At 39.2% G+C, this 18,199-nt stretch overlaps 1 protein-coding gene across 8 annotated transcripts in view; it reads right to left on the reverse strand.

Annotated features, from left to right (window-relative positions):
• Window positions 1-18,199, reverse strand: part of foxp2 (forkhead box P2) — a 126,018-nt gene that overhangs the window by 38,012 nt on the left and 69,807 nt on the right. For all 8 annotated transcript variants that reach the window (XM_077709726.1, XM_077709727.1, XM_077709731.1 and 5 more), the window contains one exon: window positions 6,868-6,957. In XM_077709726.1, the coding sequence (XP_077565852.1) occupies window positions 6,868-6,957 (90 nt within the window). The remainder of the gene's footprint in view (window positions 1-6,867; window positions 6,958-18,199) is intronic.

The raw sequence follows: 18,199 nt of genomic DNA on the forward strand, positions 1-18,199 counted from the left end.
ATTTCATGTGGGCCGGACCATTTTAGATATATTTAGATTTTTTTTTTTTAAATAAATGGATTAAAAGAACTGGATTAAAAGTCGAGAATATTCAGTTTTCTATAGCTCTGTTTATTTTAGCTTTTTTGAAATATATTTTTAGATTTGACAAAATGCTTTTTGAACTAAAAACAGAAAAAAATGATTAAAAAATTACAATTATTGATTTAAAAGGGGGAAAATCAGGAAATTTAATATACATCTATACTCTTCATTTGAATTTGATCCTAAAACAGAAAGTTAGCACACATGATTTACTTTTTTGGGCCGCACAAAATGATGCGGCGGGCCAGATTTGGGCCCTGGGCCACCACTTTGACACCTATGCTCTAGCTCAAGGGTGTCGGAGGTGGGTTGGATCGCGAGCCGCTTCAACGTCAATTTGATTTCACGTAGGACAGACCATTTTAGATATAATATTTAATTTTTTTTGGTATAAATGGATTAAAAGAACTGGATTAAAAGCCCTGAACATTATGATTTTTATAGACCTAAAAAAATGTTTATTTTAGCTTTTGTCAATATATTTTTCAATTTTACAAAACGATTTTTGAACTAAAAACACCGAAAAAAATCCGCTCTAGATTATCGGGAATCCATAAAAATGTGTTCTAAATTGTCGGCACTCCAGCTAAATAGATTACCAAATATTTTCCTTAATCAATATCCATAAACACTCAACAGTACAACGCAACTATACTCAACATAAAGACGCATAATGTAAAATCTCAGGCTAAAACAAGCCCGAGGGTGCTGGATTTATCTCGACACCCAGATCGACATTGATTAAGCCTTTTGAACAAGGCGACCCCCGCTTGCTTGCGACGCTATCGCTACAAAATAGCGGGCATTTTTATCGCTAGAGCGACTCCCGACTTGATGTCAGGCACCCCTCGGGCTTGTGGCAAAACGCTGAAGTAGGAAATACGCTGGAAAGAGGGCGGGGAGTCACTGGATGGTAGCGCATCCCTCTGATGTTTCAGGTAATACCTCCACCGGATCGGCCTCTTCATCAGTGACACGCGGTAAATTACAAGTGCTTCAAGCAGCTCACCGAATTACAGTTCATCACTCGGAAGGGTTTCCGACAACCCCCTTCGCGCACGGCCATCACCGACCCTGGCGGATCAGATCCGTCGGTTAGGATCCAATTAACACCCCGGCCAGAATCATCTGATTGCATATGTAAGCGGCGGTAGAAGTGGTTTATTGCGGCCATGTATCTTCTGTCACGAGGTAAATTTGTTGCCGCTACATCAAAGGTCTGAGATACTTGCTTTCAGCCCCCCTCCCGTCCCCCCCACTCGCTCTAAACTCGGCGATACGATGCCTCGGGGCTGCATCTCGACTCCTTTTGCATCACAATGATGAACCTGCTCTGTCCTCGCAATTTACACAACTTGTCCCGTAGGTACGAAAATCTTGTTTTCTGCTTATAAAAAGCGTTGTGTTTGACTTGAAATGTGCTGACGCCTTCCCTCCCTTTCTTGCTTTTAGAGTCAACACAAGTTTTTCTCATGAATACATCATATTTTGCTCACTTTTTTTTTGCATGGCCTGTAGCTGTGATCACTATTTTTAAGACGCAACCAGAGGCTATTCATACATGCTTTTTTAAAAAAGAATTATTAGCCGCTGATGTCAGCTAACTTGCTATTATCTACGCTTTTTGTTTCATTTTACTAAGTCTTTGTTGTATGGTAAAGGATTGGGGCTAGTGAAGAAAAAAATAAATAAATACAAATTTGTGAATAGAATTGAACTGACTTTAGAGTCAGAAATCTTGGAATAAAGTCAAAAGTCATTTAAAAGTCAAAATTCTGACTTTTTTCTCCGATTTGTGACTTGAAAACCAGTGTGTCGGAATTCACTGTTAAAAATCTAAATTTACATGAGAAAAGAAGATGCTGAACTTATTGCTGGCAAGTGAATAGAGAATTTGGTTTTGGCGTTGCATTTTTGTGTTTTTTTCTCGTTAATCAATGCGAATGGTGAAGCGATCGCTTTTAATAATAATAAATAAACCCCTATACTACTTCTTGTTGGCAAGTGGTCGTGGGTTATCCTATTGTGGGGACATTTGTGTGCATCTTTTTGGGAATATTTGGAAGGGAATACAAACTCAAACAACTCTCGATATTGACTGAAAGTCAGTGTGGAGGCGGGGCACAAAGAACCAAATTAGGAGAAGAAAGCTATCAAAATTGTTTAAAAAATTAGAAGTTTAGTGTTAAGTTCGATTAAACGTATTTTTGAGTGAGTCTACATCGTAATTAAACTTCATTTACATTTGTATATGTTATGTTACCAGCGTGTTGCCGTGGAAAAATCGCCCTCTGTATAATTTTAGTACTAATAAATGCATTTTAGTAATACTAAACCACTAGTTATGTGTTACTTTGTTAATAGATGGCGAATTATAACAAATAAAAACATTTTTTCCAATCCAATATCCTGTTTTAGGTGTTTTTTCAGAGGGTTGGAACTAATTAATTAGTTTTTAGTTCATTTCAATGGGAAACGTTCATTTGAGTGACGAGAAAATCGACATACGAGCTCAGTCCCGCAACAAATTAAGCTCGTATCTCAAGTTACCACTGTATTTGAAAAGTCTGGGATGGTCACACAGCGTGATCTGACCCGTGTTGCATATCACTAAAAGAAATACGATTCCATCCCACTCCCGAGAACGTCAAAGCGACAAATACAACCGGCACAAAGACGAGATGCTCAATGGCGAATCTCGTCTCCGGGGGCGGAGTTTCATGCCGCGTGAAGATGCATGGTGTAGACGTCGATGAAAGTGTGACTACGCGCAGGCCTCGGTAATCCTCTTTGCCTCTCGTTGTCGCCGTTGATTTATTTGTGTTTCAAATGTCAGCGTTGCATTGGCCATATAGAAGTATAAAACAGCCCAAGAAGAAGAACAGTGGCTTGTTTAAAGTAGCATGGCTGCTATGGGGGATTTACAAGAAGAAATAGGTGTTTATTGAGCGCTCCCGTGGGCTTACCAAGTAATCATAGACCTGTCACATTACGCAAATGTGAAGAAGTAAAGGTTTGTGTGTTTGCGACTTGTTTCTTTGTGTGTGAATGCCAGCGACGCTTGCCTACACAACATCGACTCGGATAGAATTAGTCAAGCGAGAGCAACTTTAGCCACTAATACGGGGTAATTAAAACCGCCCGTTGAGGCACTTAGATGCTTGTGTACTAAATAATTTACACGCCATGATCTATGGATCATTTCTCGCTCTTAAATACCAAAGATTGGCGAGTGAGAAGAGGGAAAGACAGTAGAGGATTTATCAGGAAAGCACGGATGTCACGGTAATCGTAATCCTTTTCCCGTTTTCTGTGCTGTTAATAATGCGTGGGGATCAATGTGCGTGGTGGAAGCTAATAAAATAGCACGCCGTCGACGACGTCGATTTATGTATAAGCCTTGTATATAAAGGAGTTTGATTGGTTAATAAATAAATGGAAGTCAAAAAACATGATGGGAAAAACGCAACTCTTTGCTTTGGAAGTGTTCAATTTAAGTATAAGCTGGGCCTGCCACATTATATTGTTTATAAGTAATACTAGAGGAATATATAGTAGTTTTTGTTGGAAAGTGGTCGTGCGTTATCCTATTGTGAGAACATTTGTGTGCATCATTTTGGGAATATTTTGAAGGGAATATAAACTGAAATAACCCTCGATATTGACTGAAAGTCAGTTTGGAGGCGGAGCAAAAACAGCCAAGACGAAGAGAAGAACGGTATCAAACTTGAATACAAAATTAGAATTAAGTTTAGTGTTAGGTCCGATGAAACTTATTTTTGAGTGTGTCTGCATCGTAATCCAAGTTCATTAAAATTTGTTTATGTTATGTTACGATAGCGTTGCCGTGCAAAAGACCCCCTCTCCTTCGAAAAACGTATAATTTTAGAATTATTAAACACATTAGTAATATTAAACCACTAGTTATGTGTTACTTTGTTAATTGATGGTAATTGTGTGTCTGCATCGTTCATTCAAATGTGTTTATGTTATGTTACGAGTGCGTTGCCGTGCAAAAAGTCCCCCCCCTATCCCTCTCTTTACCCTCCGCGAAATCTATCTAATTTTAGTTCTATTACACATTTTAGTATACCATTAAACCACTAGTTATTCGTTACTTTGTTAATAGATGGCAAATTCGAACAAATAAAACATTTTTTTCCAATACAATATCCTGTTTTTGGTGTTTTTTCAGAGAGTTGGAACAAATTTATTAGTTTTTAGTTCATTTCAATGGGAAACGTTCCTTTGAGTACAAAAAAAAATCGACATACGAGCTCAGTCCTGGAACAAATTAAGCTCGTATTTCGAGGTACCACTGAAATCCACACGGACAAGGCGATTGCCCAAAATCAAATGTCACCAGTACCATTTGAGCGAATCCTATCACAATATTCTTCACCGAAACTTTTTGGAGGCGGGGGCTGGGGATGTTAATAAAGGCGGGATCAACAGTTGGATTAGCGGCGGCCGAGGACAAGCCGGCGATTCATATTGATTCTTATCGCCAACACCAGGCAAGGATAGAGTAAGCAAATGTAAATATTCAATATTTACCTTCTCGGGCTGTTATTAGAGGCTGGGATTGGACATGGCCTGACTGTTATCACACTTCCGCAATGCTCTCCTTTCAATATTGTCTCTTTACAATGTGTGCATTTGTAGACCAAGATGCCACTTGTGTCAATGTATTCAAGAAAGAAAAGAAACCGCAACAAGATGACATCTGTTTCCAAATACAGACTCCATATTATTTATTCGCACTCCCCCCCCATCTTATTTCTTTGTCGCAATTAAGCAATCGGTATGTGACGCCAATTGGAGGTGTTGCAACTGGATGACTTTGTTATAATAATCGAGCAATCGTCCTAGCGCCAGTTTCCTTCAGGTTTGTTAATGTCGCCGTTAGCTCCCGTTAGTGATCGCTAATACGAGACTACTTCTTGTTGGCAGGTGGTTGTGTGTTATCCTATTGTGAGGACATTTGTGTGGATCATTTTGGGAATATTTTGAAGGGAATACAAACTGAAACAACCCTCGATATTGACTGAAAGTCAGTTTGGAGGCGGGGCAAATAAGAGCCAACCCGGGAGAAGAAAGGTATTAAAATGTCAAACAAAGTTAGAATGAAGTTTAGTGTTAAACTGATTTTTTTGTGTGTCTACATCATAATCCAAGTTAATTTCAATTTGTTTATGTTATGTTACGAGCGTGTTGCCGTGCAAAAAGAAATCCGTCTAATTTTAGTACTATTAAACACATTTTACTAATATTAAACCACTATTTATGTGTTACTTTGTTAATAGATGGCGAATTAGAACAAATAAAACATTTTTTCCAATCCGATATGCTGTTTTAGGTGTTTTTTTCAGAAGGTTGGAACCAATTAATTCGTTTTTAGTTCATTTCAATGGGAAACATTTGTTTGAGTTACGAAAAAAATCGACATACGAGCTCAGTCCCGGAACGAATTAAGCTCGTATGTCGAGGTACCACTGTACATCATGGCCGTGTAGAAGTAAACCTGGGCTTCTCGTGCACAATGGGAAGTGTGTTATCACTAGCTCGCACAAGACAAAAGGCGTCATTGTGACTTGTGAATAGTTACGTAGGTGTGACTGAGGTAGGGGTGTATTCACAAGTGTGACCTTTTCCAAATGAATGACAGGAATAGACATCTTGACATGTCAATAAGGTAAATTAGCCTTGACAAGGGGAATGGACATGTGGGTAAAATTAGCAGTCTGTACTATGGCATTGTCAACAATACTTTTGATGGGAAAATGGAGCTTATTGTTAAAGTATTATAACCTGTATAGCTGAATTGGAAGAAAAATGCTTCAACAGCCAGATTAAAACGTCAAGATAGTTTAAGGGTAAAATAATTAACAGGGTATGGAATTAAAACCAAAAACTATAGAACTTATGTGGGCGAAGATGAGTATGGGGGGTATAATGGATTTATAGGATTTTTTTTCCATTAAAGATCATAAATAAAATGAATTCAGGTTGTTTTTAGATGAGATTTTTGGACAAAATGGTGATCTAGTAACCAATTATTCAATAGATTATTCAGTGACAAAGTGTTTTGGTTCTTTGTAAAGTTTTTACTTTGTATTTGGTGGCTAAAAAATTGAATTCCGCTTGTTTTTAGATGAGATTTTTGGACAAAATGGTCATCTACTAACCAATTATTCAATAGAATATTCAGTGACAAAGTGTTTTGGTTCTTTGTGAATTTTTCCTTTGTATTTGGTGGCTAAAAATTGAACTCACATTGTTTTTAATGAGATTTTTGGATATTTACTAACCAATTATTCAATAGATGATTCAGTAACAAAGACTTTTGGTTCTTTCTGAAGTTTTTCCTTTGTTTTTGGTGGCTCATATCCAAACTATGGCCAGAGAAAAAACTATCATCATTGAACGTTTAAGTGTGTTTGGTAGAAGTCCTTGACCTGTCGTCTATTCTTATTCTCCCTAAGAAATATGAATGTCACCCCATCACTCCCTTACCCGACCTATCTTCCGTTTTTTTGCCTTCTCACGCCACGATTTGACACGAATCACACGCCGTTTGTGTGTTTTTCACGTGTCAATGCTTAGCTTAACTGTGGAACAGTGCTTGGCCGGCTTTTAGAATCTGTGACATATCCGAGGGATGGCGTGGTCCAAATCATACAGGGAGGGGTCTTTCGGGAAGGGCGGGTAGGGGGGTGCTGGGCCATCCATGTATTATGGATGGACTTAAGGAGATTAGACGAGGAGCTACTGCTGCTTTACCTGCAGTGGACGCTGCTTGTCCTGACTCTTTGGAGATTTCAGGCCACAGCCTGGTTGCTGCAAGAGTAATTGCCTCGCCGCTTGTAGGGCCTGCGAATAAAAACACAAAGAAGGCGTGAAAAATGGAACGGGGGAATCTGTTTTACAGATAATTCACAAATATTCGGCGTTGAGAGCGCTTCTGAAGGACAGCGAGGGGGTGGTGATTTCAAAATAAATAAATAAAAACGCTAAGACGGCATCAGGAAAATTGACCTGTCTAGTGTGTGCTCAACTGAAATAGCCACTTCTCTTGGTGCATATTACTGGTGCATTTGCATATTCATAATATCAATTGGAAGGAGAAGTAGCGCCGTGTGAAGTGTCCCCGGGAGCTGTAATTAAAGTTGACAAAAATCAACATCAGATTACATTGGGAATGAATTAACGAGTCGGAGAGGTTTTTACGCTATGTGCATTAAAGATGCAGAGGATGGAAAGGCGAGTTGATCAAATAAAGAGTTTACAGCTGTTTACATTAGATTTCATCTGAGAAATGAGCATTTCAATGCGTTTCATAAAGTGCAAATGCAGTGTGTTTTATTAACAATGGCAAAAACGTTCTTTTTTTAAATTTTATTATGACCATAACGAGCTAAACGTGTCTATAATGTAAATAGAGCCTCATATTTTAGATTACTTGCAATGGTTTCATTACGTGTGGACTGTTAATTTGTTTTATAATTTGCAAAATCAATTAAAAATTGTATGTTTTTGTGAAATAAAATGAAAAATGTTGTCAAAATGAATGCATACAGTGAATTATCCTGATTTGGCTAAATCTTATGACTTAGACCCAGGCTAACACATTTTTCAAATGTCAAAAACACAGATGTCAAAGTGGCGGCTCGGGGGCCAAATCTGGCCCGCTGCAACATTTTGTGCGGCCCGAAAAAGTAAATTATGAGTGTCAACTTTCTGTTTTAGGATGAAATTAAAATGAAGAGTACAGATGTAAATTATATTTCCTGATTTTCCCCTTTTGAATCAATACTTGTCATTTTTAATCAATTTTTCCTGTGTTTTTAATTCAAAATTTATATTATAAAGCCTAAAAAATATATTAAAAAGCTAAAATAAACATTGTTTTAGACCTATAAAAAAACTGAATATCCAGGGCTTTTAATCCAGTTCTTTTAATACATTTATTTTAAAAAAATCTAAAGATTATATCTAAAATGGTCCGCCCACATAAAATCGAGTTGACGCTAATGCAGCCCCCGAACCAACCCAAGTCTTAACACCCTTTGTCTAAAATACAACTACAAACAATAATAATATCATTATAATATAATAGAATAAAGTATATTGGTCTGTTAGGTCTCACCAGCCCTCTCATTGGCATCTACGACTAAAATATTAGAAGCTTCATATGCCAGGCGGAAAAAAAAACAAGTTCCCAGCTTGTCAAGCTCGGAATTGTAAACTTCTTTGGGAATATACGAAAGCCGCGTGCCGGTATCCATGACGACAATGACATTACTCCGCCAACAATGTTTGAACAAGTACATTGAGATCCTGAGCAAACAAGACGAAGAGAGCAAGAGGCTGTGCAAAAAAGAGAGAGAGAGAGAAAGAGAGATCGAGACAGCGTAGAAAAAAAAAAGTTGCCATGCTTAAGCCCCCCGAGGGAATGTAGCCACCCTGATCAATTATGGAAGGACAGAGTTTGGCGATGGAGAGATGGGGGTGGTAGTGGTGGTGGTGGTAGTGGTGGTGGGGGGTGGTCTGCTCAGCACAGGAGCCAGACTGAAGTAAACAAACACTTTACTCAGGGACTTGGTCCTAAATGGATTGATCTGTCTCCTTGCCAGGAGGAGCCCAATGGCCATTACTTTATATGCAGATTTTTTTTTTTTTTGCACAAAATGTGGAGCCTCCTAAAAAAAAAATGACGACTAAATGGAAAAACATGTTGAAACAGAAAAAAAAAACCTTTAAATTGCAATGTATTCCATTTTCTTAGTATAAAAATCGCAATAACTATATTCATTTAGTGTGGGCGATCTTATAAGAGTACTTTATAAACAAAATGCTAATTTCTTGCATCTTTATACTTATTTTATTATCTTATTTACAGGTTTTTGGGTTGAATGTGGGATACTGTGCAACTCTACTGTAGGGGTAAAGATGCTATTTAACATGATTAGCTTTGTTAGTACATAAAGAAGAAAGAAAACAATACGACTTTTAGATAAAATACGCTTTCACCTTGGAAGTCAAATAACCATTAGCATGAGATATTCATTTTTTGTTGATACTTTGAATTTAAAACCAACAAAATGAAGTTATGACTCTCTAAAGTTGTTGTTTTTTATTTGACGGTATATCACGACATCCCTATAAAGCATAAAAACCATGTGCTCTAATTGTCACGATAACAAAAGCTTGAAAAGTATCAAAATGCAAGAAAAGTATGAAAATGTCAAACTAAATTAGAATTAAGTTTAGCATTAGGTTCGATTAAACTTATTTTTCAGTATCTGCATCATAATCCAAGTTCATTTAAATGTGTTTATGTTATATTACGAGCCCGTTGCCATGCAAAAAAAAAAAAAAATCGACATACAAGCTCAGTCCCAGAACGAATTAAGCTCGTATCTCGAGGTACCACTGTATAGTGAAAGAAGTCATGAAAAGTTTGTTGAAAAGCAGCCAAAGTCAACAAAAACATGGTACGTATGAACATACGTGCCGTCTATTTAAACCAGGTTGCTATGCACAAAAAAAAGTGTCCATCCAAAGCTTATTAATGCACATATTGTATAAACACCACAATGTGACACATTCTTGGGAATGAGAACTTGAGTGAGATAGAGACAAGGAGAGAGCGAGAGGCTGTTATATAAATAACAAAGCACTCTCAGGCATATTTGATGTTGATATCTATCACTGAGGCTGGAAAAAAGGGGGAAAAAATAAATAAGAGGAGAGGAAAATAACAGGGCGACTGAGACCGTGACACCGGGATTCTAATGAAAATAAGATTCGGCCCAAATGGAACTGGTGTAATTGGTTTCAGATAGTGAGGTCAGAAGAAAGGCGATACAGCCGCGTATTATGCGGGGAAAAAAAAGGACCGAGAACAGAGAAACAAGAATGTTTACACAGGCATTCCTTGGCCACATTAATAGGCATGCACATAAAATGGGCAGAATGAAGAGCAAACTGACACCCAAAAAAAAAGGAAAAGAAAAGAACAAGGTAATAAGGAACAGCGATCACAATGCACCTTTGTAAAGGAGCATGGAAAGACTTTAAACAAGCATGAAGCACATTAGTAAAGGAGGTAAGACCAAGGTCCGAAAGCATCACAAATCTCCAGATTGCTTTGCTTATTGTGTGTGGAGGATCAGCCAGGCGTTGCGCGTATGTACACAAGGAATAAGCCATCCGCTAAGAATGTCACTCTTTCAAATCCACCTGGAGACTACCGCGTTATGCGGCCGTGACATCGGAATTGGATACGTCTGAAAAGCTGGGACATTGTGTTTGGACAGTGTAGATCACTTCGAGCGGGGACAAGGCGGATATTGGAACCCAGGCAAGGGCCCCGGTCGGCGAGGACGGCCGGCCGGGACCGCCATAGGACAAAAAGTACCGTATTTTGCTGTTTAATTTACCCCCCATTTAATATACCTGGGTATATTAAACGGCAGGGGTATATTAAATGGCGCACAAATGGGAAGATAAGATCCAGGACGCAGTTTTTATGCTGTGACGGGTACATCAAAGTTTTGTAGATTAAAACTACTAACTGCTCAAGTTAAAACTACTTACTGCTGAATGAAGTTTGACTTGGAATTTTAATGTACTTAAGTATCTATAATTATGCCTCCATGAACACCATATAAATCTTGCCAAAAAAGCTGAGTTGCCGTTTAATATACCCGGGTATACTAAATGGCAAGGGGTATATTAAATGGCACACAAACAGGAAAGTACTATCCACTACGCACTCTTTATGCCGTGACGAGGTGCATCAATGTTTGAAGTCTAAAACTACTTAATTGGAATTTTAATGAACTTAAGTATCTATAATTATGCCTCCATGAACACCATACAAATCTTGCCGTTTAATATACCTGGGTATATTAAACGGCAGGGGTATATTAAATGGCACACAAACAGGAGGCTCATAAAAGCAAAAAACATTTAATATACCCGGGTATATTAAACGGCAAAATATGGTGACAATATTTGTTAAAACACAGTATTTCCTGAGGAGGTACTAAATGAGAGCACTTTAAATAACATTTGTGGCATTATTTGGCATGGGATATATATCTTGAAAACCATTGGATCAAATCAACAGTCAAAAAAAATCAGCATCACTCGTTGCTACCAAGAACAAAAATTGAAAGTTAACCACTCAAAAGACACACGACGTATTAGCACCAGATCTAATTCACATAAAATTGCACAAGCTTGAGCTGAAAACAATCATGGGATATCACGCGGATGAACCATTTCGCCGTCACCACCAACCCCTGAGACGATAAGCTGAAAAGTCAGTCATTAGCAAACATTTCACTAAAATCAACTTGGCAACAAGACTTAATCCTAAAACAGACCTGATGGATTTATCGACCAATCGGTTCAATTTGACCGAGGAAAAAAAACCCCAATGAATTCAGCAAAAGGGATTTCAAATAATTGATCACAAGCATCATCAAGACGTAAAAATTCAATCAGAAAAAAATACTATATGTATATATATGTTATACATGGTTCTACAGCCTACCAATTGTACTTTAAGTCCACAACTTCCCACCTACTCACCTCCCCCTTATATCCACATATCACCTTATTCATTTCTTCCTTCTCATCTCCTCTGCCACTCTCTGCTTGTTTATTGATTCTCTAGATTACAAATTCCTTGGGTAGACGATTGTAACACACAAGCATCAAATTATTTTGGGCTGTGCTTATTTGCCTTTGCCTTGCATCTATTTGGCCTGCGTCTGTAGACAATTATGCCTAGCCAGGTCCCAGACTCAGGTGCTAATAATGAAGGACAAATAGAATCATATGTGTAAACTTCCCCCACTGATGAAAATTTATATTAACTTTCTGCCACAGTAAACAGAGCCGCATAGCTACACCCTCCCAGGAGGATTGACAAGATGAATTTGCTCGCTCCAAACACTGGGATGAAAGCAAAAGGACTGTATAGGCCGAGTACAACGGCGGGGGCGGAGCGCCGGTGTGGAGTAGCACACTTCATATCTATATCTATAATATCTAAATATATATATATTTTTTACTGCAAAACGAACTTGCATGACCTAAAACTAGTTATGGCTAATGTTTAGATTCATCTCGTGATTAGTTAGTCAATCATTGGATAACAGAGAGAGAGAAACGAGGACTGATGTTTGCAATTATTAACAATATTTTTGAGCATTTTCAGAAAATATGGCCTTGGTTAATGGGAGTTAAGTGAACTACTATACATTGTCAATTTATGGTGTTTTCACGACTATAAGGCGCACTTAAAAGTCTTGAATTTTCTCCAAAATAGACAAGGCGCCTTATAATCTAGTGTGCTTTATATATGGAAAAATAATTAAAATATGTCATTCATTGAGGGTGCGCCTTATAATGTGGTGCGCCTTATAGTCGTGAAAATACGGTAACAAATACAAATCTGAATATACATGATCATGTTTTTGAACAAATATATGCTTTACTATACCTGGTATCCTTTTTTTGCATAAAAATTAACCTTGGCATACTTTTTTGTAATAATAACAATAATAATAATAATATAGAAATGTTCAAACTAAATCTACACCTTATTTAGCAAAACTATATTTTAAGTGGAGTTAACAACAACCCAACTGTTGTCATTTGCAGGCATTGTACCCTCCCAAATCAATCAAACTAAATACAGAACATAGCAAAACAAACCATAACAATACCACTCTAACGAAATACCTCATCCAAGTAGCAAATTTGCAAACAATTGTCTCCGAACTTCTTGATTTTTTTCCACTTTGTTTCCTGACCAGCAAAAAAAAAAAGTCTTTACTTCAACCTGCGTTCTATCGCTATACTTACAGATAAGGTGACAGCAAGCCCTTTCAGCTGCAGGTTTTATCTACCATTGCTCTCAGGGAAAGTCTTTTAGAAGGCCCCAGACAGCTGAGAGCTTCCACTATGTGCTATCACAAAGAGACAGGCAGGAAGTAAAGAAGACGAAGGGAGAATAGAGCTGTTTGGAGTTTGGTGTCTCTGTGAGTGACAGACAATGTGTGTGTAAGGTCAAGTATCTGCTCTCTTTTGTACAAATGTTCTCCTTTAGAAAGCAGAAAATGTACCAAGGTACCAGTAAACCTGAAGCCAAACTGGCTAGCCTTAGTGTGCTAATACTGCCTAAAAACTAGATCGGCAAGATCTCAAGCAGATGCAAATTGTTTTTTTTTTCTTTTTTGCAGGTGCCAAGGACTACTAGCGGGTCAATAGTACGTTCCTGTCTGGTCCTGCAGAGTTCGGGTTAAGTGGCGGGTGTCGAGTGTCACCCAATTCGAGGGTCGATTAGAGAGTTGCCTGACCTTAAACTGAGAACGACCTCGTTTTAGCTGCTGCGTAGAAGAGTGAATTAGTCGGAGCCATGGCAGTGTTGTGTTTATTTTCCCAGAAAGCAACGGTAGGAGCGTATTCGTTCTGGTTTCAGGCTAATCTAATTTCTAATCATTTCCCAGTCTTCTTTCTCTCTACCATCCCCGTACTTGGTTTGGTTCGTGGATATTCCAATTACAACGGCGTGCATTTGACCTTTAAGTAAGCCGCGGAAGATACACTTATCTACCTCGCACTTTGACGCTTAACGTCTATCCATCATCTGTGCATGCGTGTGTTTTAAAGGCGGGATGGTGGAGGAAAAAGAACGAAAGCCGTCGTGGGTACTGACTGTGACGCCAAGACTCGCTGATGAAAATGTAACAATGCATAGGTGCGGGAATACATCAAACTGGAGGGGGGAAAAATGCTTTCATGTGACGCCAGACTGACTAAGTTAGAAACGTAGCCTTTCCCAAAAGCTTGCTATATCACGCTTGCAAGAACAAGCAACAGTAATGGCTTGTACCGACCGTTTCCAAAGTACTAATCTACATCTTTCATTGAATCAAGAATGGAAATTTGCAAGCAATACTTCTTTTTCAATTTCATGCTGAAGTAGCTCAAGTTAGTGGATGTAATTTCTCCTAACAAGAAAATGTATCAGTTGGTTGAACACTGCGCAAGGAACAGGTTTTTCTTTCAAATGTTTTAGATTTTTTTTTGAATGCCGCACTCCTTGAGCTTTGATGAATGTGCCAAAAGTATGATCGATTCATCATAGCAACCCACGCAAAGACAGAATCATTATATTTAAAAGTAGCACCATTGGTGGAAAGCTGGATGGAATATACTTTATTTAGAAGACTGGTTTGTATTCACTTTCTAAATGAGATAACTTTAGTGCTTACATCAAGGGTGTCAGACTCGGTTGGTTCAGGTGGGCCGCATTAACGTCAACTCGATTTTATTATGTGGGCCAGACCATTTTAGATATAATATTTAGATTTTTTTTAATATAAATTGATTAAAAGAACTGGATTAAAAGCCCTGAATATTCAGTTTTTTATAGATCTTACACAATGTTTATTTGAGCTTTTTTTATGTATTTTTAGATTTTGCAAAATGATTTTTGAACTAAAAACACAGAAAAAAAATGATTAAAAAATTACAATCCTTGATTTAAAAGGGGGAAAATCAGGAAATTTAATATGCACTCATGATTTACTTTCTCGGGCCGCACAAAATGATGCAGCGGGCCATATTTGGCCATATCTGGAATCCAAATATTACTTTGGACTTTTCAGAAGTATTGCAAATCATATCTTTTGAAAAAAAAAAAAACTCGTGGGGGTGCTGGAGCTATACCAGGCAACTATGGGCAGCAGGCTGGGGACACTCTAAACTAGTTGCCAGCCAGTCGAAGGACAAAAGGACCATCACCATTCACGCTCATACAGAATTCAGAATTTTTTACTACCATGTCTGCTTTTGGGGTGGGAAGAAAGAGTATTACCCAGCGCAAACCCACACAAAAAAACCAAGAACAAACTCCACACAGGTTTGGTCGCAATCCACCAACTCTTGAGCACAGAACTGTGAGATGGAAGTGCTTCAATATGAAGTAATTCGTCGAAAAAATGTTGTCCACCAGAGTTTCCGCCTCCAAATAAAACTGTACAAACTGCATCTTGCTAATTCTACTGAACAATATCACCAAAACAACAGCATCCAAGGAAAGAAATGTATATTTATCCTGTCAACCTCTGATACCAATGCACACGCAGAGACAATCAAAGCTGCACGGATTCGGCAGCACACGCTCGGTATCAGCTTAGTGTCTAGTCAAGCTTGAAGTGCTGGCTCGAACCCCCGCCAAGCATCTTTCTGCATACACTCACTTTAATCGAGATGGAACAAACCAGCCTGGCTTGTGACGTTCCTGATCAATTCAGACCAGTTCGCCAAGGGTAAGTAAGCTGTGGTTTAAAGCTTGATGGGAATTGGATGGGGGAAACATCAGGCAGCCATTTTTTTAGATCTCATAACATTTCTGGAGAGAAGAAACTGACATAAGGAAAAATGTTGAGTTCCATTCGTTGGCTTTCCGCACAACCTTCGCCGGTAAGGGCCTCGAACTCAGGCTCTTTGGCGAAGGATTGCCAACGCCGAAGACGCTTAGCAAGACGCCATACCTGGAATCTTTTAGCCCAGATCCTGTACACGTCAGATAAAGAGTACGGCGATACGTTGAACGATGCTCCTGCTCCTTTCAAGTCGCCTTCTTAGCCGGGATTTGAAGTCATTTTAATATTTGTTGGCGTAGCAGGAGGAAAGAGAGGTGGGGAGGTTGCAAGAGGGCTGAGGGGGGGGGGGGGGGGTCTACACAACAAACCGTCGGGCAAGCGTTTCGGAGACTGATTTGTTACTATTCATGGCTAAAGCGGAGAGGAACTGTAATACTAGACATGGTTGTTAAATTCACAACACTCCAAAGCCGCCTTCTAGCAAATCCTGTCTTTTGCTTGTCAGCTTAAGACACCCCGCCATATGCATATGTAGGATTTTTTAAGCTCTGTTAAATGGATAGTGGTGCCGTGGCCTATCAAATGACTGTAAGCCACTTGGGGTGTGGTCGGGGGGTAGAGGGGGAGGAAGGAATGGTTCCAGGAAAAGCAAGTGGCAATGAACGATGTGTTTCTGCACCACAATAACACTTCGTCCTACCGTATTAACGACCGTTACTGACTTTAAGCCAACAAGAGGGGAGTGGCAACAAACAATGACAGAGTGCCTGTTTTCGATTGCCGCGCCACTAAAGATGACGGTCTATTCACCACCCGGGAAAATAAATTACGCCGAGGGTATTGAGCTCAAACTAGTATTGGTTCGCTCCCTTCAGAGTATGCTGGTGTGCATGTAATTGTTGTCTGAGTGGACTTATAGATCCAGTAGCCATTTATTTCACGGCGCTAAAGCAGGGGCAGTTAGGGAGGCGTAAAAGGAAATGAGTTGTGAAGTGACCATTGATCCTGACCGCCGGGTTGCCAACAGGCTAGAGGGACTATTGGGCCACAAGTGTGTGAGACCACTGAATGGTTGGCTTTTATTTACACTGAAGGTGGTTAACCTTGGTCTAAGTTCACTTGTTAGGAGGCTACTGTTAGCAGAAAAGGCAAAAATGTGCTCAAAAAATGAGGAAAAATGTAAAGTGTCATGCTAAAACGTGGAGGATGCGATTGGAAATAGTTTAGTTCAGGTTGTCGTTGATTTCTGTGTTTTATTTTTCTTGTTTTGACCTTTGAAGTCATGTTACATATACTATATAATATAAAAACTCAAATAAAACGTGTGTTTTGCATACAAAACCTGTCTCTGCAGTAGACACAGACTAATGACCTAAAGTCTAATGTATCCTGTTGGGAATCAATTACTGCATTTGCTATTGTCTTTTCAAACAAAAGGTAGGTTTCTCTAGGTTGAAAAATAATAAAAAAAACTATTTTTTTACCATTTTTTTTAATCTAGATGCAACAAAATGCTTTGTTTGTTTGCTGGATTTTTAAAAATTCAACACTACACAGGCCTCCCTTGAAATGAGAGTGCCTAGTGGTAAACCCCCCACCCCAAAATATAAAAATATAAATAAAAACATGAGTATGAGGTACTCCTCCAACAATCCATTCAAAAAGTACTACCACACCTTGCCTTCTTCTACCTATACTCATCTTGGAGGCATCCCCCTGACTACTCAAGCATAAAATGCCCATAAGTGTTTATTTCCAGCACATTTGACTCTCTCTCCATTTTAATACCCTCTCCTCCATTCCTCCGCCACCGTCCCTCTCTCCCTTTTTTTTTCCTCGTCTCCTTTTCAAGCCTTGACGGCTGACATTTCGCCACGCTCTCTAGGGACTCCTACGCGAAATGGAGTTACCGGGAGAGCGCCACTGTAAATTTCAGGAGGCCACGCGTAACGCGCTTTAAACAGAGACGGCGGACAGACCAGGTTTGTCGGGAGTCGGAGAACTGAAAAAAAAAAAAAGGAAAAAGACAACGCCGCTAGAGGAGAAAGCAGAGAATAATACTGTGTTTTGTCTAGGGAAGGGCGCGCAAACAGTAGCCCAGCCATCATTCACATGCTATATCTTTAGTGTCATCGCAAAGGGGGGAAACTACAGGCGTATATGTCACCGGCCTGTATGTACTATCCAGTAGGGAATGTCTACCCATATCTAGCCTTGGAAGAGAAAGAAGGATGGCTTCCATTGTAAATAAGTCGGGATGTCTTTAAAAGACATACGCCGCTTTTCCTTCTGAAGCCAGATACTTATGAAATAGAGCGTATATCAGGTTGGAGGTCTTTCTCTCGTCCTGAGAGGTGATTGATGCACCAAAGGAAGGGCTAACGGTGTCTTATTTACACAGCAGAGTGAGGCAATCTCAGGCCTTAAAGATAAACCTAATGAGCTTCTTTGTGTAAGGGTGCAAATGAGACGACAAGTAACCCCCCCCCTATATACCCAACCTCCTCTTCAGTTCTTAGGCATCCAAAGGGGACAGTCTGGGTGATTAGGCCTTTAAATTATGCTCAAGGGCAAAGCATAGATTTGCATCTTGTGTGGGTGTTCTGGTTTAAAAAAAAAAGGAGAAAGGGAAAGAAAGGCAGGTGAAGGACAGAAAGGGGAAAGATTCTTGGGGCTTATTTGTGAGAGGTGACAACGGTGGA

The sequence above is a fragment of the Stigmatopora nigra genome, chromosome 23 (assembly GCF_051989575.1).
Source record: "Stigmatopora nigra isolate UIUO_SnigA chromosome 23, RoL_Snig_1.1, whole genome shotgun sequence".
NCBI classification, from domain to species: Eukaryota; Metazoa; Chordata; class Actinopteri; order Syngnathiformes; family Syngnathidae; genus Stigmatopora; species Stigmatopora nigra.